Source organism: Poecilia reticulata, chromosome 1, assembly GCF_904066995.2.
Source record: "Poecilia reticulata chromosome 1, P_reticulata-male-v2, whole genome shotgun sequence".
Taxonomy (NCBI): domain Eukaryota; kingdom Metazoa; phylum Chordata; class Actinopteri; order Cyprinodontiformes; family Poeciliidae; genus Poecilia; species Poecilia reticulata.
Genome location: NC_088830.1, coordinates 25,429,526 through 25,448,633, shown reverse-complemented (window position 1 = coordinate 25,448,633; position 19,108 = coordinate 25,429,526). Strand labels below are relative to the sequence as shown.

Genomic DNA, 19,108 nt, shown 5'->3' with positions numbered 1-19,108 from the left:
AGTATCAGAAAATGTAAGACTTCTGAAAAATATGTCAATTTTTATCCTGCAACTATGCAACTTTTATTTGAAAAAAATCAATAAAACGTGTATAGTTTGTGTAAAATACTAAAAAAAAACCTACACACTCTCCAATTTATGCAGGCAGAAATCTGATCCCAGAACAGCGTTGCATGAACTTCTTGCTCCCCCTGCTGGCAACACTGGAGAACTACAGCAACATTCAGACGACAAACGAAAACGGCAGAAATCAAGAGGTGACCCAGAAAGTTTTATTCATAATTGAGGAACTGAACGTGATCAATAGATACTGTACATGACACAAAGCAGTTGACTGAACAGCAATTCACACAGTGTTTATCTGAGGTACAGTAAAGGCACATCAACACAGAAACTCAACATAAAACACTAAAGTCAAGCAGAAACACTTAGTAATAAGACAATAATGGATCCTTAATTTAAAGCCACTGATAAAACAGGCACTTTTAAAATATATATTTTAAAAATCTATTATAGTACAGCACAATTAACTTAAAAAATGATTCAGCTGATATGTTGAACACGAGAGGAAACACTTCAGTCCTTTTTTTGGACCAGACATCTTCATCCTGAGACTCTTCAAACTTTTGTGCGTACAAGAAAAGAAGAAATCTTGTTAGTTCAGGACTCCACCACAGCAACTGTTTTAGACGAGACAACTTTATGTTAACGGGAAAGAACTGAGTCACAATGAGAAGGCATTGTTAGCCATGGTTTTCCATCATTGTTTTCTAATCAGAGTCCGGCTACTCAAGTCAGATCCAATTTCTTAATGGCCATCAGTGTCGTCTCTCTCTCTACAGTGATGAGGGTGGAGGGGATTTGCAGACATTTTAACTTATATACAATGGAGTATCACAGTCTCCATAGTGTTTTGACATCATTTAATAGAAAAGTGCACACTTTGGAGTGCTTTGAAGGACAAACCAACTGCAACACAGTCTGACTGCGGAGTGAGTGAGTGTGTCTGCAACACGTGGTACACACACTGTCCTGCAACAGGAAATGCTGTAGGAAAATTATACTGAATCTGCATCAATCTGATCATAATTCATAAGAAATAAAGCTTCTACACAGAAGCTTTGTTGTCTTCATTTTAGTTATACATCTCATGAATTTTACTAAATAAAACGACCTATTGTCTTCAATCCGACATTTTCTAATATATATATATATGTATATTTAAAAAAAATCAAGTAAAGGAATATAAAAAACAGTTTCCGTAACATTTCTGCATCAGCAGTTTGTGCTGCTTTTGCATCAGCAATGCAGAATCACAAACACAGAGAAAAAAAATACTGAGATTTTTCTAAAAACAATAAAAACTAACAGAAATGTTTGTGCAGTCATCTTCAGTGATGCTACACTGCAATGCTCATTTAGAAATGTTCAGTCCTTCAGTTCTCAACGAACACAAAGTGCCAGCAGGAAGAGAGTAGATCCTTCAGTAGATCCAGACTCCTTCTTCAGTACCGACTGTTTGGTCCACATGTGCGCAATACACACGGCTGGACAGCAGGGGGAGCTGGTGAGCACTCAGATTATTAAGGCCATCCTCAATTCACCAGCAGGACGTCTTCATATGTCGTTGTTCTGAGGAGTCAAAGCATAAAAGAGGTTTCAGACCTTAAACTAAACAACAAAATGTTATTCAAGACTCAGAAAGTTATTTTAATCCTGATTCATGTACGTAAACTCCACATACATGATTTTGTTTGGTGCATCTTAAAAGATGCTTCTTATTTGAGTATTTTCTGGGGTTTATGAGCGAAGCGCTCACCTGTCACAGCAGCAGAAGAAGGAGCAGGGAGACGTCTCCACCCCCCTGAACTTGCCAGATGTTGGTGCATCTGTACACTCGGCTATGAAGGCGTGCAGATCTGTGATGTGGATCGGTTCCTGGGTTTGGTGCTGGGGAAATCAATGACAACACGCTTCTGTTATGTATAGATTTCACTCTTCCCAGTCGCTCTGTACTCTGCTGTGTACTACTGATGTGCTATATATATCTCAGAGAGATAAATCAGACGTACAGTTGACACCAGAAGTTTATGTACACCAAATATAGAAACACCAACACCTTTTTTCCTCTTATTTTATTGTAAAAATTACCTAAATTATTTCTATTTGATAAATGCCACAATAATGAGTAGAAATATGTCAGAGATTTACACAGTAATGTCTTCAAGATCATACATTTACCTACAGATTATCTCGTTACCATTGTTTTTTTATGTTTAAGCAGCTATGAGGCATAGTGAAGAAACCAGAAACTGCCATTTAATCAACAGGTTGTTGCTAGGTAACCAAAGAGTGAGTGAGTTGCTAGGTAACTAAAGATTAAGTTAGTTTGTTGATCCCACCAACCTTGTTTAGCTGAGGTTGAGCAGCTAACTAAGCTCAGATGATGATGTCTTTCTTTGGAAACTTAACTGACACATTTAAATTAATTTGAGGGTTAAATACATTAAATACACAAGACATCTTTCATTATTGTGCCAAAATTATTTCTATTTAGCAAATAGAAATAATTTTGGTAATCCTAGTGGACCTGAAACAAGAGAAGTTTGGTCTGATTTAACCTCAAACAATGAGGAAAAAAAAGGTTTATGTGTCTTTTTTTATTCAGTGAAGTAAAATTCTGGTTTCAGTTCTAACCAGATAAACATTATGCAGAAATGCAATGTGTCTGCTACAGTTTTCAGAAAGAACAATCTCTTACATCATCAGTACACTGATTTTGATTTCCCTTCTTGTTCTGATTGGATAAGTGTCTCACCTTAATGGTCTCGTAGGCTCCAGTGATGAGAGCGATGAACAGAGACAGGACCATGTAGATGAACAGGGAGATGAAGGTGTAGAGGTAGATCTGGCTGAACGCCCAAACCAGAGTGCTGCTCTCCTGCATCTCCGAGAACGTCACAAACATGTCATCCCCATTAATGAGGGAGAACAGGCACTCTGACACCATCGACAGAGAGCGAAACTGTGGGGGGTGAAAAACAGAGATGAAGATTGTTTACATGAACGTAGTTTGACGAAAGCCGAGTCGAAGGTGGGAATTAAAAGTCGAACAATGTGCTAAGGTCAGAATGAAAACAAAATTATAGCCGTACAAGCTACCTAAAAAAGGTGTAATAAGTATTTTTTTTTTAAATCATAATGTTCATGGTTAATACAATCAAGTCAGTAATGTTTGTTTTATTCACCTTGACGTGGTACGGTCCGAGCACGATCCAGCCACAGAAGCAGTAACCCAGATAGATGACGGCTACGCAGCAGCAGAAGCGAATCACATTAGGGAACGCAACTCGAAGAGTGATGATGAGGATCTGTGAAAAGAGAGCAAAGATCAGGCAAACTAAATGTTTAAAGGAACGCTCGCCTACAGAACAGCCAGAGGATCCGTGACTTACGTTGTACTTTTGGAAAAACGTGAGGTAGCGAATGACTCCCACCCACACCAAAAGAGTGGAGGTCCCCAGCAGGATGGCACAGATGTCATAGGACGACGTAGTCTGTCAGGAGAAAAGCAAGATGGACGACACATTTTTAACATAAAGAAGCACCTGAACTTATAGATCAAAATGCTGTGTTGAAGAAAACTAACACCTCAGGAACATCCTAGAGGAACACAATAAAAATAACGCTGATGTAAGACAAGGTGATTTTATTTATATAGCACATTTTCAGCAACAAGGCAGTTCGATGTGCTTTACATGAATTAGGAGGAAATGCAAACAAAACAACAAAACCAAAAACTACATAATGTTCCCCTTGTTTGATCAGAATAATAGTCCATAATTTATAAACCGGTAGAGGTTTCTCTGGATTCTTGTTCTGATCAAACTAAATGTTGGTTCTCTAGCTTTGACTCTTATTCTGGGTTAAGTAGATGGTACTTTCTAAGTTTGCTCTAAATTTGTAAACCAAGATGAGTTCCTCCTCTTAGGTCTTGCTCCAATATTAAAAGTATGAAAATGTTAGTCTAAGCCAGGTAATAAAATACTATTCCACAGTTTATAAAAGTAGCTAAATATTGACCTAATGTAATGAGTACTCCACTTTCATTAAAAGTAATGAACTAAGCAGTTTTCTGTTTTAAACGCTGGTCTAAAGTAATAAGTACTCCACAGTTTATAAAAGTAATAATCTATAAAAGTGAAAATCTGTAGGACCTTTGATTCGATGCAGATTTTGATGATGCTGCCTGTGATGGTAAAGATGTCGCTGATGAAGAGAAGAATATACCAGCCGTTGATAAACTCAAGCCGATCCGCCCAGCACACTTTACGATCCAGAGTCTCCTTGAAGTACTTAACAAACTCCTGCAGAGAAAGTCGAACATTAAAACCGTCAGACTCTTTTACGTTTATGCAAACACACACATACACAACACCATTCAGGTTTTCCGTTTGTGTTTTCGGTTTTATGCGACATTCATGAAGCAGTTCTCATGAGGTTCTGTTGGTGTTTTTGTTTTGGTTATAACGAAACTCTCCTCCTACCTGCTGCAGGATGATGCCTCGCAGCAGGGAGCGTCCACATAGGAGCAGAGACAGCAGGCACATCAGACAAACAATCACGTCGAACGTCACACGTGTGAAACTCTCAGCTGTGTTTAAAAGAAAATAAACACATTAACAGTGACATTTTACATCATTCTGGTTTTGAACATTTATAAATGGACTGCATTTGCAAGGTCCTGCAAAGGGATTCACACTACATGAACAATTAAACATTTTTTATGCTACACTAATTACATTACTGCATGGATTAGAACGTATGGCTCTTGAAATTTGTTACAAGAGAAATCTGTAAATTTATCTGCTGTTCATTCAGCCTGTGAAAAAGCACGAGACAGCATGACCTGTCAGTAGATAACAGGAAGGCTGAAAAGGCAGAAAAGTTGCTGTTTTGTTGTCTTTTGTGTATTACAAAATATTATTGGTATTACAAATATCCATCCATCCATTTTCTTGCACCCTTGTCCCTTGGTGGGGTCGGGAGGGTTGCTGGTGCGTATCTCCAGCTAACGTTCCGGGCGAGAGGTGGGGTACACCCTGGACAGGTCGCCAGTCTGTCGCAGGGCAACACAGACACACAGGACACACAACCATGCACCCACACACTCACACCTAAGGGCAATTTGGAGAGGCCAATTAACCTGACAGTCATGTTTTTGGACCGTGGGAGGAAACCGGAGTACCCGGAGAAAGCCCACGCATGCACAGGGAGAACATGCAAACTCCATGCAGAAAGACCGGGGCCGGGAATCGAACCCAGAACCTTCTTGCTGCAAGGCAACAGCTCTACCAACTGCGCCACTGTGCAGCCCCTATTACAAATATCAATAATATATTTTTGATCTATTTTCCTTTTCATCAGGTTAGAAAGTGTTTACTTTTTATTTAAATACCATTTTCTACAAATATCATTATCCCATAGCAGAAAATGTAAGGTCTCATTAAAAACTTTTGTTTTTTCTATTTGAAACCTAAAAATTGAAGTCTAATTTTAGCTCTTCAAAAATTACAACAAATTTTACATCAGAAATCATGGGTTGTCTTTTTTTTTTTTAAATTATGTCACATGTGGCTCTAAACAAGTTTATTTAGTTGGACAGAAATGTCTCTTTGATTATAACGGTTGCAGGAATACTCCTGCTTTAGTAATGCTAACCATGCTAACTGCACTTATCGCTAACACAGACTGAAAAGACAAAGTTTAAAATCCAAACACAAGAATTATTTTGTATGTTTTGAAGAAATAGTAAAACTCAGTCTCTTACGCAGTGTCTCTAATTTGAAATGATCCCTCACAAAAGAAATCATGGAAATTAATATTTTGAATGTTTTTCTTAAGTTTCTTAAAGAGAAACTGGAATCTGCCAAAACAGAAGTAGGAAGGTCAAAGCTTTACAAAATCAAAAATCGGCCAAAATGTTGTTTATTTCTAGCTGAAATCATAAAATACTCTCTTTCAAATAAGCAACAGCACATGTGAAATGGTCAGAAGTGAGAGGCTTAGTGACTTACCATGGCCAGAGACACTTGGGTCTTTACATTCCCTCATCATCGCCTTGTTTTCCAACCAGATCTTCACTTTTCCACTGTGAGCCTTGTTATCCATCACTATCTGAAAGGAAGAATCAGCAATACATAAATCTTATTATATTACACCAACTTTTCACAAACATTTCAGCAATTTGTAACAATGATTTTCTTTATGTACCAGTGAAGGCTTATGTGCTACCAGATTTAACATGAATAAATTATTTCCAGCCAGGAGATTTGATCTGTTTTTGATTCGTTTCTTGAAATCCAGTTCGTGACTTTTCTTTTGCATCGTGATGCTACTCTTAAACCAGGATAAAGTGGATCATTGTTTTAGCGTCATAATGTTGGAAAGATCAGAACTGTTTCAAAGGCACAGGAAAATATTTCTTAGCAGTCCAGTAAAATTAACACCACAATGACTAAATCTTTTGGAAATACAAAAAAATAATATGTTGAGAAATAATATTTTAAAAAGTACTACGACCACTGGTGATGAATACTGTGGCCATGGAAAAAGGAAACAAAGCAAATAAAACCTCAATGGATGACTGTTGTGAAAGAAATATTTTACATGGAAAAATTAACCCACATACTGAAGCTACAAGAAGCACAACTGCGGAGAAAATTGAAAAATTTGGCTTCTATAAAACCTTAAATGAAGACAAGAAAATGAAAAAATGAGGACTAAAATAATGATGAACATAGTAATCTGCTGTTTCCATAGACAGTTCTTTGTCCAGTTTCTTTGTTTCATTTAGTTTTTAAGTTGAAAAACCAGTAAGTGACCGAAAATGAGCAGCACAAAGGTAAAATATTTTGTAAACTTACTATTTTGATTTGCTGGTCATTGAAGAACAGAAACACATTTCTGATCAATGTTTTTATGTAAACTCGGCAAATGTCATGTTCACAGTAAACAATGCTTGTCAGTCTCTATGTTATTTCTATCCACATAGAGACAGCTTGCCTTTTGAAAAGTGGCCTCGTCTCATGACGGACTCCCACATAATAATTTTTATCTTTACTTTCATGCACTTTAGTGTCTTACCTGACATGTCTTAACAAATAAAACTACTTAGAAAAGTGATCTGTCTTTTTTCTTACACTGATACCAGAGTCTTTGAGTTACTCCTCTAGTTACTCTTGAATTAAAAATGCTTGTTTGCTTCCAGTGTAAACTTACTGTAATGTGAAAAGTGTAGCAGTCTGGGATCTCATTGTTGATAATAGTTTGTATGTTGATGGCCTTCAGTTGGAACTGTATGGTTACATTAATCAACCTTAAAAAACAAAACAAATATTCACATAACCAGACAAAACAAGAATTGTCTCAAAACATGCATGAAGTAAAAGTTATTCACAGCGCTGTGTGTTTACACCAAGCGCTGTTGAGTCAGTGTTACTGAATATATCTTAAAGCTTGCTGTGTGAGGTGTTTGTACAGGCCAGATAAGTGACTGGCCTGATACTGAAATCTAGAGATAACTTTGAAAAAGTCATCAAAAGCAATGAGAAAAATGAAGCCTTACTTGTGGAATTTGAGTGTGAAGTTCTTGTAGGTGCCGGTGAGCTGATTGTGGGGGACGGACATAGGATTCACGCCGATGCAGTCTGAAAACAAGACAGCAAGCAGGGAAGGACACTTAAGTTATGTGACTTATCATAATCGCCCATCTGTGTTAAAATAACAATAAAATGTTTAATGATCCAGTTAAATGTTTCATATGCTTGTTCATGCAAGATGTGATGCAACTTCCTGGCCATTTCTGACTCATTATATGAGGAAGTCAGAAACTTCAAGCTCATGTAATACTTTCTCTAAATGGATGTTTAAAAAGAAACAGTTAGATGGAGGGAATCTTAATGGTAAAGAGAAACCTACTGAATTTTTCAAGAGCATTAAATATGGGTTTGATATTTTTTATGTAACAGAGGTTTTATTTTAACAATACAACAGATGTGAAGCTTGTCAAAATTTGCTTATTCATTCTTTGAGTTTGTTTTCTTTAGTTAACAAGTCGTTTCTCCAGACATTTATTGGTAAATTCTGTTATGCTGCTCTTGGCAGTTGGTGGTTACCATAGCAACCAGTAACGGACAACTCCTTCCCATTTTTTCTGTTGCTTTTGGTAACTGGGGTATGTCATAGAATAAGCTCTGTGTTTTTTCTTTACAAGTATTACATTTTAACATGTATTTTAGACAAATGTAATCATATACAGTGTTTCGTGAGTAATTTTGCCATGTTTTGTATACGTTTTTAACTGTTAGGATTATTTATGTTGGGCATTTCAGCTATGTTTAATTTTGCACATGTTAACTGCTGCTGACTGCTATTAACTGCTGCTAACTGCTCATTGGAAACTGCCATAGCAAAGTATAGGAAGGCACTTATTACTCTACACCTCAAAATATATATCAAAACATGTGGCTGGATCTCCGCACGCAGACTATTACTTCTGTTGGCACTTCGAGTAACCACGGCGACGTAATTAGCAAAAATTTGCGGGGTTGTTCACACTGCCAAACTTATGTAACCTGTATGCGTTCTCCACTGTGAACGGACAAACGACCGGAAAGTGTCCCGCATTTGTTGTCAATCTGTTGCTAAGGGATTAGCATGTTTTCTGGTAATCAAGTGCCACGAAGTAAACATCTGATTTTTACTTTTGCTAAATTTACCAAAATGTGAATTTCTTGTGTCCAAGAAGATAAACAATAATTCAAAAGAGCTTAGGTTTTATAAACAATAACATCACTTATTATTTTGATGTTAAGAGATGAGCGTTTTTTTCTGGTAACGAACTGCCACAAAGTATAAATCAGATTTTTACTGTGTTGAATGTCTGTTTTATAATATATTCACAACCAATGACCAAAAAAAAACAAAAACATAAACTTTTTTGCCAAATTCACCAATTGTACAGTTGTTGTCGAGTAGTCCAAGTTAAGTAGTATTTGAAAAGAGCAGAAGAAATCTTATGCTTTTTGAACAATAACAGTATTTGTCATTTATCTGTTGCTAAGAGATCAGAGGGTTTTCTGGTAACCAAGTGCCACGAAGTAAACATCCGATGTTTACTTTTGCAAAATTTACCAAATGAGAATTTCTGGTGTCTAAGCAGATAAAAAGTATTTCAAAATAGTTTGTGTTTTATAAATAAAAATTTATTTGTTTCAAGAGATGAGAGTTTTTTGGTAACGAAGTGCCACGAAGTAAACGTGTGCATTAACATTAGCACAAACATTGCTAATGTAGCTACGGCTCATATTAGCAATACCCTTTTCCCAATCATAAGCTTTTTAGCTATTTTGTTTATTTATTAGCCATGTTTAGCACACTGAATGGAGGAAGTCAATGTAAGACAACATGCTAGTTATACCCCACATAGCACTGGGAGCATTTATTAGCACTTTGGCTAACTTTAGCTTATACACTAATTTTAACATGTTGAATGGAGTAAGTCCATGTTACTCAACATGCTTGTGACTCTCCATATGCTATTGAGTACATTGTAGCTTACTTTAGCATTGATGCTAATTTTTAGCATCAGATCGCTGGGTTCCAACTGACAGGCACACTTTGACAGGCCTCGTTTAAATTTCTTCAGAAATGTTCTAGTTGGGAGCTATTGCTTTGTAGTTTGTTTGGGTTATTTATTGTATTTTATTTAATGTATAGGGACAGAAGCTGCTTGATTTTCTCTTTTGTTAGAATAAATACAATGAAGATGACTGTGTCTGTTGTGAAGTCAACCTACTGGACCTTGTCAGTTCACAAGCAACTTCAATAATTATTTGTTCCAACATAAAGATGTATTATATTTTATCTGGTCACATGGTAGAAATCCCTGCTTCTTCTTGGCAGCCTACATAACCAGATTGTGTCATTTTCAACAGATTCTGGAGACGGCTTGTGTGCAAAAAGTTTTGTTTTTGCACACAAGCAGATGTAATGCTGATATTAAAGCAAAAAACGCTTGAAGTATCGATTTAAGGCATCATAAACCTGGCATTTTACTTTTAGATCCACTGTTTTATAGGCATATTGCAAGATAAGACTTTACACTTTTCATCAGAATCAGAAGAATTTTATTGTCATTGTCAGAAAGACAATGAAATTGCAGTTCCAGTACAACCATCCATTCATATAATCTTAGTTTTAATTTTAATGGTTAAAATAAAAAGCAAAGTAATAATTCACTGAGAGGATTTCCAAATATTTCTCCAAGTCAGGTGGTGACAGAACTTCTTGTGTAATTTCCTTGAAAAATAGATTGTTTAGCAAAAGGCTTCATTTGGTCGGTAAAACTTTATTAATTCTCAGGAAAAAAAAATCAGTATGTTTGCGACTCACACTCTGCATGGTGCAGTTGGTTTTACCTGTGACAATGTGAGGGTCTATGTTGAACGTGTCATTGGCTGGATCGATCTGCCCCTTCTTGTAGTACTGTTGGCAGAGGGAGAGGGCGCTGCCGTTCACTCCGACATGGTAGACGTAGGCGTAGCGCCCCACTGTGTTATCTGGTAAGGTGAGATACTGAAGTGGAAGGAAATGAGGAAATATTCTGCAAAACTCAGGCCTTCATCAAGAAGCAATGATCTATCATTGTGAGTTATTATGAAACTTCTGCTACAGTTTTTTTGTTATAGAGTCCAGCTCAGTTCAGTAGGAGATGGCAATGTTTTCATTCAGTGTTTGCTGTTTAAACCAGAAAAAGAAAGTCAACTAAAATAGTCTTCGTGGTCCTCTTACCTTTTCTATCGCATAAAACATGTGGTCATAGACGTCCTTCTGGGTGTAAACAGCGAAGGAGTCATCAGAGGATTGATCGTAGTCTTTGAGGAAGAGGTGCTTGAAAGTCATTGTGTTCTCCTCCTTGAAGGTGACGGCCACCTGGTTACTGATGCCAAACACTATTAACTGCACAGGAGAAGGTGCAAAAATTAAAAAAGTAGAAGAAAAGGACAGAGAGAAAGCAAATGTTAGAATCATGAGAGGCTAAATTAATCTTTTAAATTATCTGAACTAATGTTGATGGACCAGAAGACTTTATAAGATGGATATCTTATCTACCTGATAAGATATCCACCAATCTTATCTACCAGAGCAAAAGCCTAAAAATCAACCACTGTCCTCTTCTGTTTTCCCATAAGAGAGGTTTGAGTGATAGACCGGCCACCAGGTCATGTCTGCACATTTGCAGTTAACAATAGTCACCTCACTGTTTCCCACTCAGTGGCTTTCTTGCTACATTTAGCAACATTTCAGACAAAAAAAATTGGTATCAGAAAAAATTGCAATCGGCAGGTCGGGATTTTTAAAGATAGGAAATTAGCCAAAAAACTGTAATCGGTGCATCCCTAACTATAATAATAATAATAATAACATCAAACCAAGAAGTGCCAGCTTGGATTGAAAACTGAAACAATAATTTGACAACTGCTTTTTGCTCAGGTTACATTTGTCTGATATCATCTTTTTTTATCTGAATTATTCACATGTAAAAGCAAAAAACAGAAACAAAAGAAGGAGGAAATATTTTTTATGGTTGCATTACAAAGAAAATAACTCTTAAGAGTCCCATAGTTTAAGCACTTCACGATATCTCAGGATGTCTTGCTAACTGCTGCACATGGACCACAGTGTGCCCTCTCTATTTGCCTGTTTAGAAAAGCTTGACAATGATTAAAAAACCTGCTTTAAGACAGAGTAGAAATGTAAACGGAAGAATTATTTTGACGTACCTGAGCTGTGACAGCAAATATCTTCAGCACCTGCAGGACCAGCTTGAAGGGTTTGCGTCCTTTGGCGTGATATTTATCACATGGACTCATGAAGAAGTACTTCAGCTTCCTGCGAATGGCCTCCTCCTTTGGATCGGCCTCGACCCAGTGACCTGCTGCTGCCGTGGGAAAGTTCTGCTTGTTGCAGTTGCTGTCGTTGCTGTTTGCTTGATGGTCACTGCAGTTTTCTGTGGAGCCATAGTGGGTCACTGGGGAGAACAGGCCTGTATGCTCTGCTGGGGCAAAAGAAATACAATGTAAGAGCCACTTTACTCTGATATGTTCACATGTTTGGATTTTCAGAAACAAAATCTATACTAACAAAAGACTCATATGTCATTCTGACAGGATTTAAAGAGAAACTATCTCAAACCAAAAGTACTGGTTAATTAAATGTTGATTAAATACTGACACAAAGTCTTGCTAGAAAAGTGAAAGCTCTCAAATAAATATTTATTTATGGAAATGTATTTCATATGTATGTTTTTTCTGTTTCTAAACTCCTCTGTTGATCCTAAGAGAAGCGAGTATACTTCTTGAGCTTTCCTACATTTCATCACATTTGTCTCACAAACGTCAGCGTACATTGTTAGAGTTAATGAGAGAGCAACAAAAGTAGCACGTAATTGTGAACTTTGTATTTTCTTATTGACCTGTACAGCACTTTGGTTGCCTTTGGTTTTTAAAGTGCTTTATAAATAAATAAATGAATGAATTCAAACTTGAAAATATGCTTGTTCCTGTGAAGCCTGAATACAAACAAAAAAAATTACAACAATTCAGGTTTTGCCTTCTTTCTTATAGTTGTGCACAAGTTGCACAACTATATTTTTCTGCTCAAACAGAAAAAAATCCAAACACAAACATTGAAGTTTGTGTTACAAGTTGAACTGCTTATGGCTGTGTTAAAATGAATGACTCTGGGAGGAATAGGATTATTTTAGATTTTAAATTAGGGATGTCAGATTTCTAAGATTTTGGTCAAGGATTATTTGTTATACACAAAAAAATAATTATAATGCATAATTATTTAATAAATAATAATAGAGCAGAGACACCATATAAAGAGAAGGATGGGTGATATGGATTTTGGGATTATATTCTGGACGGGTGTCAACATGTCAAGTTTAATGCAATGATTGGACTTCTTTTTGGCTCAATTTGTAATCTGTGGTTTTATTGTAAAGTGCAGCAGTGTGAACAAACAGCCAACTCACTCACACAAAAGCAAAAAAAATAGAGAAGTAGCATTCAGTTTTTATGCTCCTCCAATCTGGAACAAACTCCCAGAAAACTGTAAAACTGCTGAAACACTGAATCCCTATAAATCAAGGCTTAAAACAAATAAAAGTATACAAATAAACTTGACATGTTGGCACATGTCCAAAGCTAAACAGAAAGTAAAAATGAAAATACGACAGTGTTGCCCAATGCTGAGCCGTTCCCGCATAAATTAATGTCAACAATCTGTCAACTTTATAAGAGTTGCATATCATATTCTGAAGGTCAGCCCTGCTAAGTCAGTTTCTGCCATTTAAAACCAGCAAACACATCATTGTAACAATGCAGACAGGTTTCAGTTTGCATCCACAATAGTGTTGGTAAAAGAAAAGAAATGGGAAGGAAAGTTGAAACCAGATCCAGTCGTAGAGAAGCCATCCAGAAATGAAGTATGTCGAAAACGATTTAAACATATATTTCTGTCAAAGGCGAGCCATCTGCTTCACAGACCAGCGTCAATAACCAGCGTTCAGCTTTTAGCACTTTAACCTGATTCTGACACCTCCTACGTTGATGTCCGCGTGCAGTTCTGCTGCATCACATCAAAAATCCAACATTGCAACGACTGTGTACTTTATAAGAGTAATCTTCTAAAGTGGCAAAAACAAATGCTGTTTTCTACCTTAACTCGCTGAAAGAGTTGCAAAAGTGGAACTTATCCCTTCGGTTTGCAATAACACACATCAGCAACACTGAAGAGAAACTATATTTTTAAGAGCCTGCTGTGTGTGAGCCCATATCCAGAAGTAGAAATGTGACGGATGCCTTAAATTATTGAGAGCTGAAGAAAAATCAATGCTTTTTTTTATTATTAGTGTTTCAGTAAAAGAACAGCCAGAGACAGAACTCAACTCAACTGAAGCATATAGCAACCATCAGTAGAAATATATCAATATAACCTTAGGATACTATTGGACGATATGGCTGAAAAACATGTCAGGACATATGCATTTCATGTCAATTGACATCAATATTATTGAATTTTTTTGTTTATTTTAAACATCTGAAATGCTGCCAAACTGGTAGAGTTTTAACCACAGTTTTCACTCCACTTTGTTGTTTTTCATTTTTAAGCAGTTATGAAGAACAGAGTGTATTAAGTCTATACTCGTCCTATCTTTCCGGTTTGTTTAAGGCTGAAACAATCTGATTAATTGTGATGAATTGCTTATTAAAATAACTGACAACTAATGTAATAACTGATGAAAACGAGTGTCTTGAAAACGAGTGAAATTTGTGATCTGTGCAAAACAAAAGCGATCAAGAGAATCTAGATGTTTTAGAAAGAAATTCAAGACAAGTAGACATGTTTGTCTTGGTAAATCTGTGGTATAGATAACAGAGCAGCCAGTTTATGATTGGAAACAGGAAAGCCACTCAGCACAGAGTGGGCTTATTATTCCCAATACTTGTCACATGTTTTTTTCCCCTCTCATGGACAAGCTTGTTGGATAGACGTCAAGAACATTCAGTTTGTTCAATTACAACTTGACCCCAGCTTTTGGTTTTAAACTCAAAAGTAGGTCAAGCTTTTGAACAAGCGATGATGGAAATTTATTACAGTTCCCATTAATGAAGAAGAGTCATGCGAGTCAGCGACCTGTCAGAATCCGATAAAGTCAGCAGTTTTACCAGCATGTATGTTGCAAATGGGAAGTGAAATGGGAACAGATGAGCTGCTTTGGGTTCAGTATTACTCAGCATAAATTTTAATGAAGATGAAAGTCCATCGTGTGAACATGGCAGTGAAAAGGTGTTCAGCTGGAATGTTTGAGATGGTGTCAATTATTCTGAGTCAACGTCTATCAGGTGGAACCGCTGTTTGTTTCCTTGCGGGGGTTTACAAAGCAACAGAGGTAAAAATAAAAATAAAAAACAGTTTATTATTACAGGAGAGACTGGATTTTTCTGACAATTAATCAAACAAAAAAAGAATTCATTCAAGTCTTTTTTTATATAACGTTAGAAATTAAAGATGTAAACAAATAATTACATCCCTTTTTAAAATTAGAAAATAGACATTTTATTGCCTAAAATGCAACAACAAAGCATTCCTTAAGCTTCGTCATTTATAGCAAATCCTGCATCTGCGGAAAAAGATAACTTCCAACATCAACATGTGAAAAGCTCACCCATTTTTGCTTGACTTCAATAAATTAAAGGGCTAATCTGTTGATTATGTTTGGATGTTTGGAAACAATAATTGTATTTAACAGGTGGTAAAGAAAATATTTATTTACGAAATTTGAACCAGAGGAAGTGAAAACTATGCCAATTGAAGAGATTTGAGTGGAACATATTTACAGAAAAAATTATTTATTTTATCTTAAATGCAAAATGTATATTCTTTTTGTATAGTTTTTGTTGATTTCTCCTGTGAACGTGTTCTTTCAGTAAATAGGATTCTTTTGAGTCTGTATAATCCAGTTAACAATTAAATGATTATTAAATTTGTTGATTATTATTTAAATTACTGATTTGTCAGGATTAATCATCTCGAAACTTGTGTTTCGTTCTGAAATACAACATCTGATCCAAGCTGAAGCTAGAGTGTGGTTATTGCAATAATTTCAATAAAAAAATAATAAGAATGTTGTTCTGTGAAAATATAATAAATATATATATTACAATTTATTTTTCAAAAAATGTCCACTTTGAAAAGCCATTTTAAATTTTTACAAAAGGGAAAAAACATGTGTGATATATATTTACCACACATGCACCACACTTAGATTCCAGCAATATACCAAAGCCAAATTTAAAGGGTCACTTCCCGTGTCGACACCTGGCGAAATTTAGACAGAAATACAAACTGAAAAACCTGACAAACAAGCAGCTTGGCTGGAGTTTATTAATTTGCTTTACGATCAAAATGAACTCGGCTGTAAAGGCAGCAGGTACTGCATGATCACCACACCAAAAGAATCAAACATGCCTCATATCTGCAATCAGAAAAGCGTGTCAATCATCACAGCAGATGGCTATCAAGCAAAAACTGGGGAAGATTTCTGACTGTGCCTCCAGGTTCGCTTGAACCGAGCGAACGTTTGAAAATATCCAGTTCTTCTGGTTCTCTGTCTCCTTTATAAATAAAACGATGGCACTGTCAGTCAATGAGGCATGACTGGAATAGCTCAGAGCTCGAATCTAATCTGCTCTTCCAGAAGCAAAATGCAACCCACAGGTTGGCAGCTCAAAACCTCTGCTTGCACCAAAGATAGAGAACTTAAAACACAAAAAACTGATCTGTAGATTAAGAGCTGTACATTCCCAAACATTGAAAGACATTCTTTACTTTTCAGCAACATGTAGCTGCTTCAAAGTAAAACCCAAGAGAAACATTAAAATTTTAGCAGGGCCCAGGTGTACTAAAATATGATTTTGTATAGGAGTTGTTACTGAGAGAAGATTCAAATTAACTTTTTTTATATTATATTGTTGATGCAGAGAGGATTTGGTATGTCTTTTTATCATTTCCTTTTAAATATTTTTTTTTTCCACAGTTAAATCCACACCACAAAAGTTTAAATGTTTTTTAAAACATTGGAGGAAGGGCTTTTTTTCTTTTTTTTTTTTACAATTGCACAGCCATAAAAAGTAAAACTATTTCTGCCGGTATTTGCAAATCTCAGTTTTTATGTTATACTTTACATATATTGTCATGTACTGGTGTCTCTAATGCAAAAATACATATTTTGCACATTTGTGAAAAAATAATCCTAATTTGTTGCTCATTCCTTGAATCTGAGGATTTCATTTTTGATAACTGTACAGTATTTTATATCACAATTTGACCCTTAGTGGACAATACAGGATTCTTAATGTTGTTTTTATATATTTGAATACTTTTATATTTGTGTGAATCCACATGAGTCAATGCACTCTTTTCTGCTGTTACACCTGGATTTTCCCACTGTGGGACAACAAAGGATACTTCTTCGTTTGATTTAAAATTACACTAAAACCCAGTTTTAAAGCAGCTGCTCTCTCTCTCCAGTTGCTCATTGTGCTGCTCATAGTTATGGAAGCTCATGGCAGGAAAACAAAAAAAGTAATTTAAAAATTACTAACTGTTCTTTTTAGAAAATAATTGAATCAGCTCAAATCGACAGCGGCAGGTCAAAGCCTCACAAACAGCAGAGATGTTGCTTATGGTTTTCAACCACACCTCACAGTCTGAAATAAATATTATGCACAATTCAAGAGTGTCTAAAGGAGAAGGAAGCTGCAGCTGGAAAACCCAACTCCAGCCACCAACAACACTCTTTAGCAGAACTGCAAACTCATCCATGCATGTAAGAAGCTTATGACCTGGAAAGTGATTATTCTGCATGAAAACATTCACATGTTGGGATATGGATGATTCAACAGCCTGATCTAACAAAAAGAAAAAAACCGCAGAAGCATTCTGCAACCTCTCAGACATTACACACAGTAGTGGTTGTTATTACATCAGGTGATCCAATAATTACAGCTAAAATCTCAACAGTGATGCCACTAATAGTTGGATTTAAAGCACAGTCTGACCTAACTCCGTGCTTACTATTTTATCTGGCATACCCTTTATCTGGCTCTCTTATTATCTCTGACTGGAAAATTTACTGCAGTGTTTTCAGCTGTGATGACTGTTTTCCAGCTAAACATGCAGTCAACAAAACCAAACACACCAACGCTACTGTCTGACAGGTGTTTTTCTGCCTATCAGCAGAAAAACACCGAATAACTAATATGTCTTTTTACCTACTTGTTGCGTTTCACATACCAAAACTAGCTAAAACTGGCTTACCTTATCTAAATAGAAAACCAAGCTGCGTAAAAACACACAAGGGTTTCTGTACAGATAAGGGAAACATTGCAGAGTAACGGAAAAACACATTAAAAAGGTAACATTTAACACTTTACCAGAGGAGTTCCGCCGTCTTGTCGCTGCCATTAGGGTTAAAATAAAGCCAAAAACATAAAAAAAAAACACACAATATAAACACTAAAACGAAAGCTGCTGTCACAGAAATTCCAGTTTTACAAGCCTATAACGGCGAACTGCCGAGCGACGCCAGCAGCTCTACCTCGACGTTTGCTCACTAGCACTTCCGGTCGGCCAGGTCACGTGACTGACGAAAAGTAATCAGCTGACTCAGAGAGGCAGGACCTTCCTTTCTTTCTTTCTTTCTTTCTTTCTTTCTTTCTTTCTTTCTTTCTTTCTTTCTTTCTTTCTTTCTTTCTTTCTTTCTTTCTTTCTTTCTTTCTTTCTTTCTTTTTCTTAATGGAGCAGTATTATGTATTTTTATGTAGTAACGTTTCATAGCACAATCAAGTAATTATGTTACCCCCAGCGATACACACAGCTATATATACATCAAACATAACTTAAAATAAAATTGACTTAGCAATTTAATGCCTTGAAATTGGGCCTTTGTCTCTTTAAGAGGCTCCTGTTTTTTCTAACAGCATGCCATCACAGCAATGTTTCTCCATTAACAAGATTGTTAGAGTTGTTGGTGTTTGTATAATAATAACATAGTTTCACTAGGTGTTTGCTAATTGCTGCTGCAACCAGTTTGAAGGTTCGGATTTTTAAAATTATATATTTTTACATTGGCAGTTTATGAAAAATATTTGGGAATTTTGCACACAAATGTTTAATCTTCAGGTAGGAGTCAGTAGATATTGCTGACATATCATTTTGGAATAAAATAAGCAGTTTAGTTATCTTGATAACATTTTAACACCTCATTGAATTCCTGATTACAGCCTCATCAAACATCATGAGCGTTGCGCCTTTGTGACAGTGAACTTTGAACTGCTGAGGATGAGGATGGCCTCCATGATGCCACCTGTGAAGATTGCAGATTTCAAGCCATTGTTTTCCTTGAGGCCTGAGATGAGGGTGTTGATAAAGGGTTCGCTCTCAGTGAAATAGAAGAAACTGTCATTGTCGTTAA

At 36.3% G+C, this 19,108-nt stretch overlaps 1 protein-coding gene across 4 annotated transcripts; it reads right to left on the bottom strand.

Annotated features, from left to right (window-relative positions):
• Window positions 1-250: 250 nt before the first annotated feature.
• On the bottom strand, window positions 251-18,410 carry LOC103467683 (mucolipin-1-like). Of its 4 annotated transcripts, none has more exons than XM_008414287.3 (14): window positions 18,069-18,404; window positions 11,847-12,121; window positions 10,855-11,022; window positions 10,482-10,638; window positions 7,628-7,709; window positions 7,282-7,378; window positions 6,078-6,177; window positions 4,548-4,654; window positions 4,218-4,367; window positions 3,456-3,557; window positions 3,249-3,371; window positions 2,819-3,025; window positions 1,820-1,950; window positions 251-1,632 (listed from the first exon to the last, which is right to left on the bottom strand). In XM_008414287.3, the coding sequence occupies exons 1-14, from the start codon at window positions 18,097-18,099 to the stop codon at window positions 1,596-1,598; spliced, it is 1,767 nt and encodes a 588-aa protein (XP_008412509.2). In that variant the 5' UTR covers window positions 18,100-18,404; the 3' UTR covers window positions 251-1,595. The 4 variants fall into 4 exon arrangements, with proteins under 4 accessions (XP_008412509.2, XP_008412519.2, XP_017160436.2 ...); XM_008414297.3 differs by having other exon boundaries at window positions 11,847-12,118; window positions 18,069-18,402; XM_017304947.2 differs by having other exon boundaries at window positions 3,249-3,557; window positions 18,069-18,410.
• Between the last annotated feature and the right edge of the window lie 698 nt (window positions 18,411-19,108).

Bases quoted from the DNA above. Each gene is read 5' to 3' on its own strand.
- LOC103467683 (XM_017304947.2), bottom strand. From the start codon at position 18,099: ATGGCAGCGACAAGACGGCGGAACTCCTCTG. The intron at 3,558-4,217 runs GTCCTACAGATT...TTCTCCTGACAG, and splicing joins AAATCTGCATCGAATCAAAG to ACTACGTCGTCCTATGACAT. The intron at 1,633-1,819 runs GTGAGCGCTTCG...TTGACTCCTCAG, and splicing joins TTCTTCTGCTGCTGTGACAG to AACAACGACATATGAAGACG.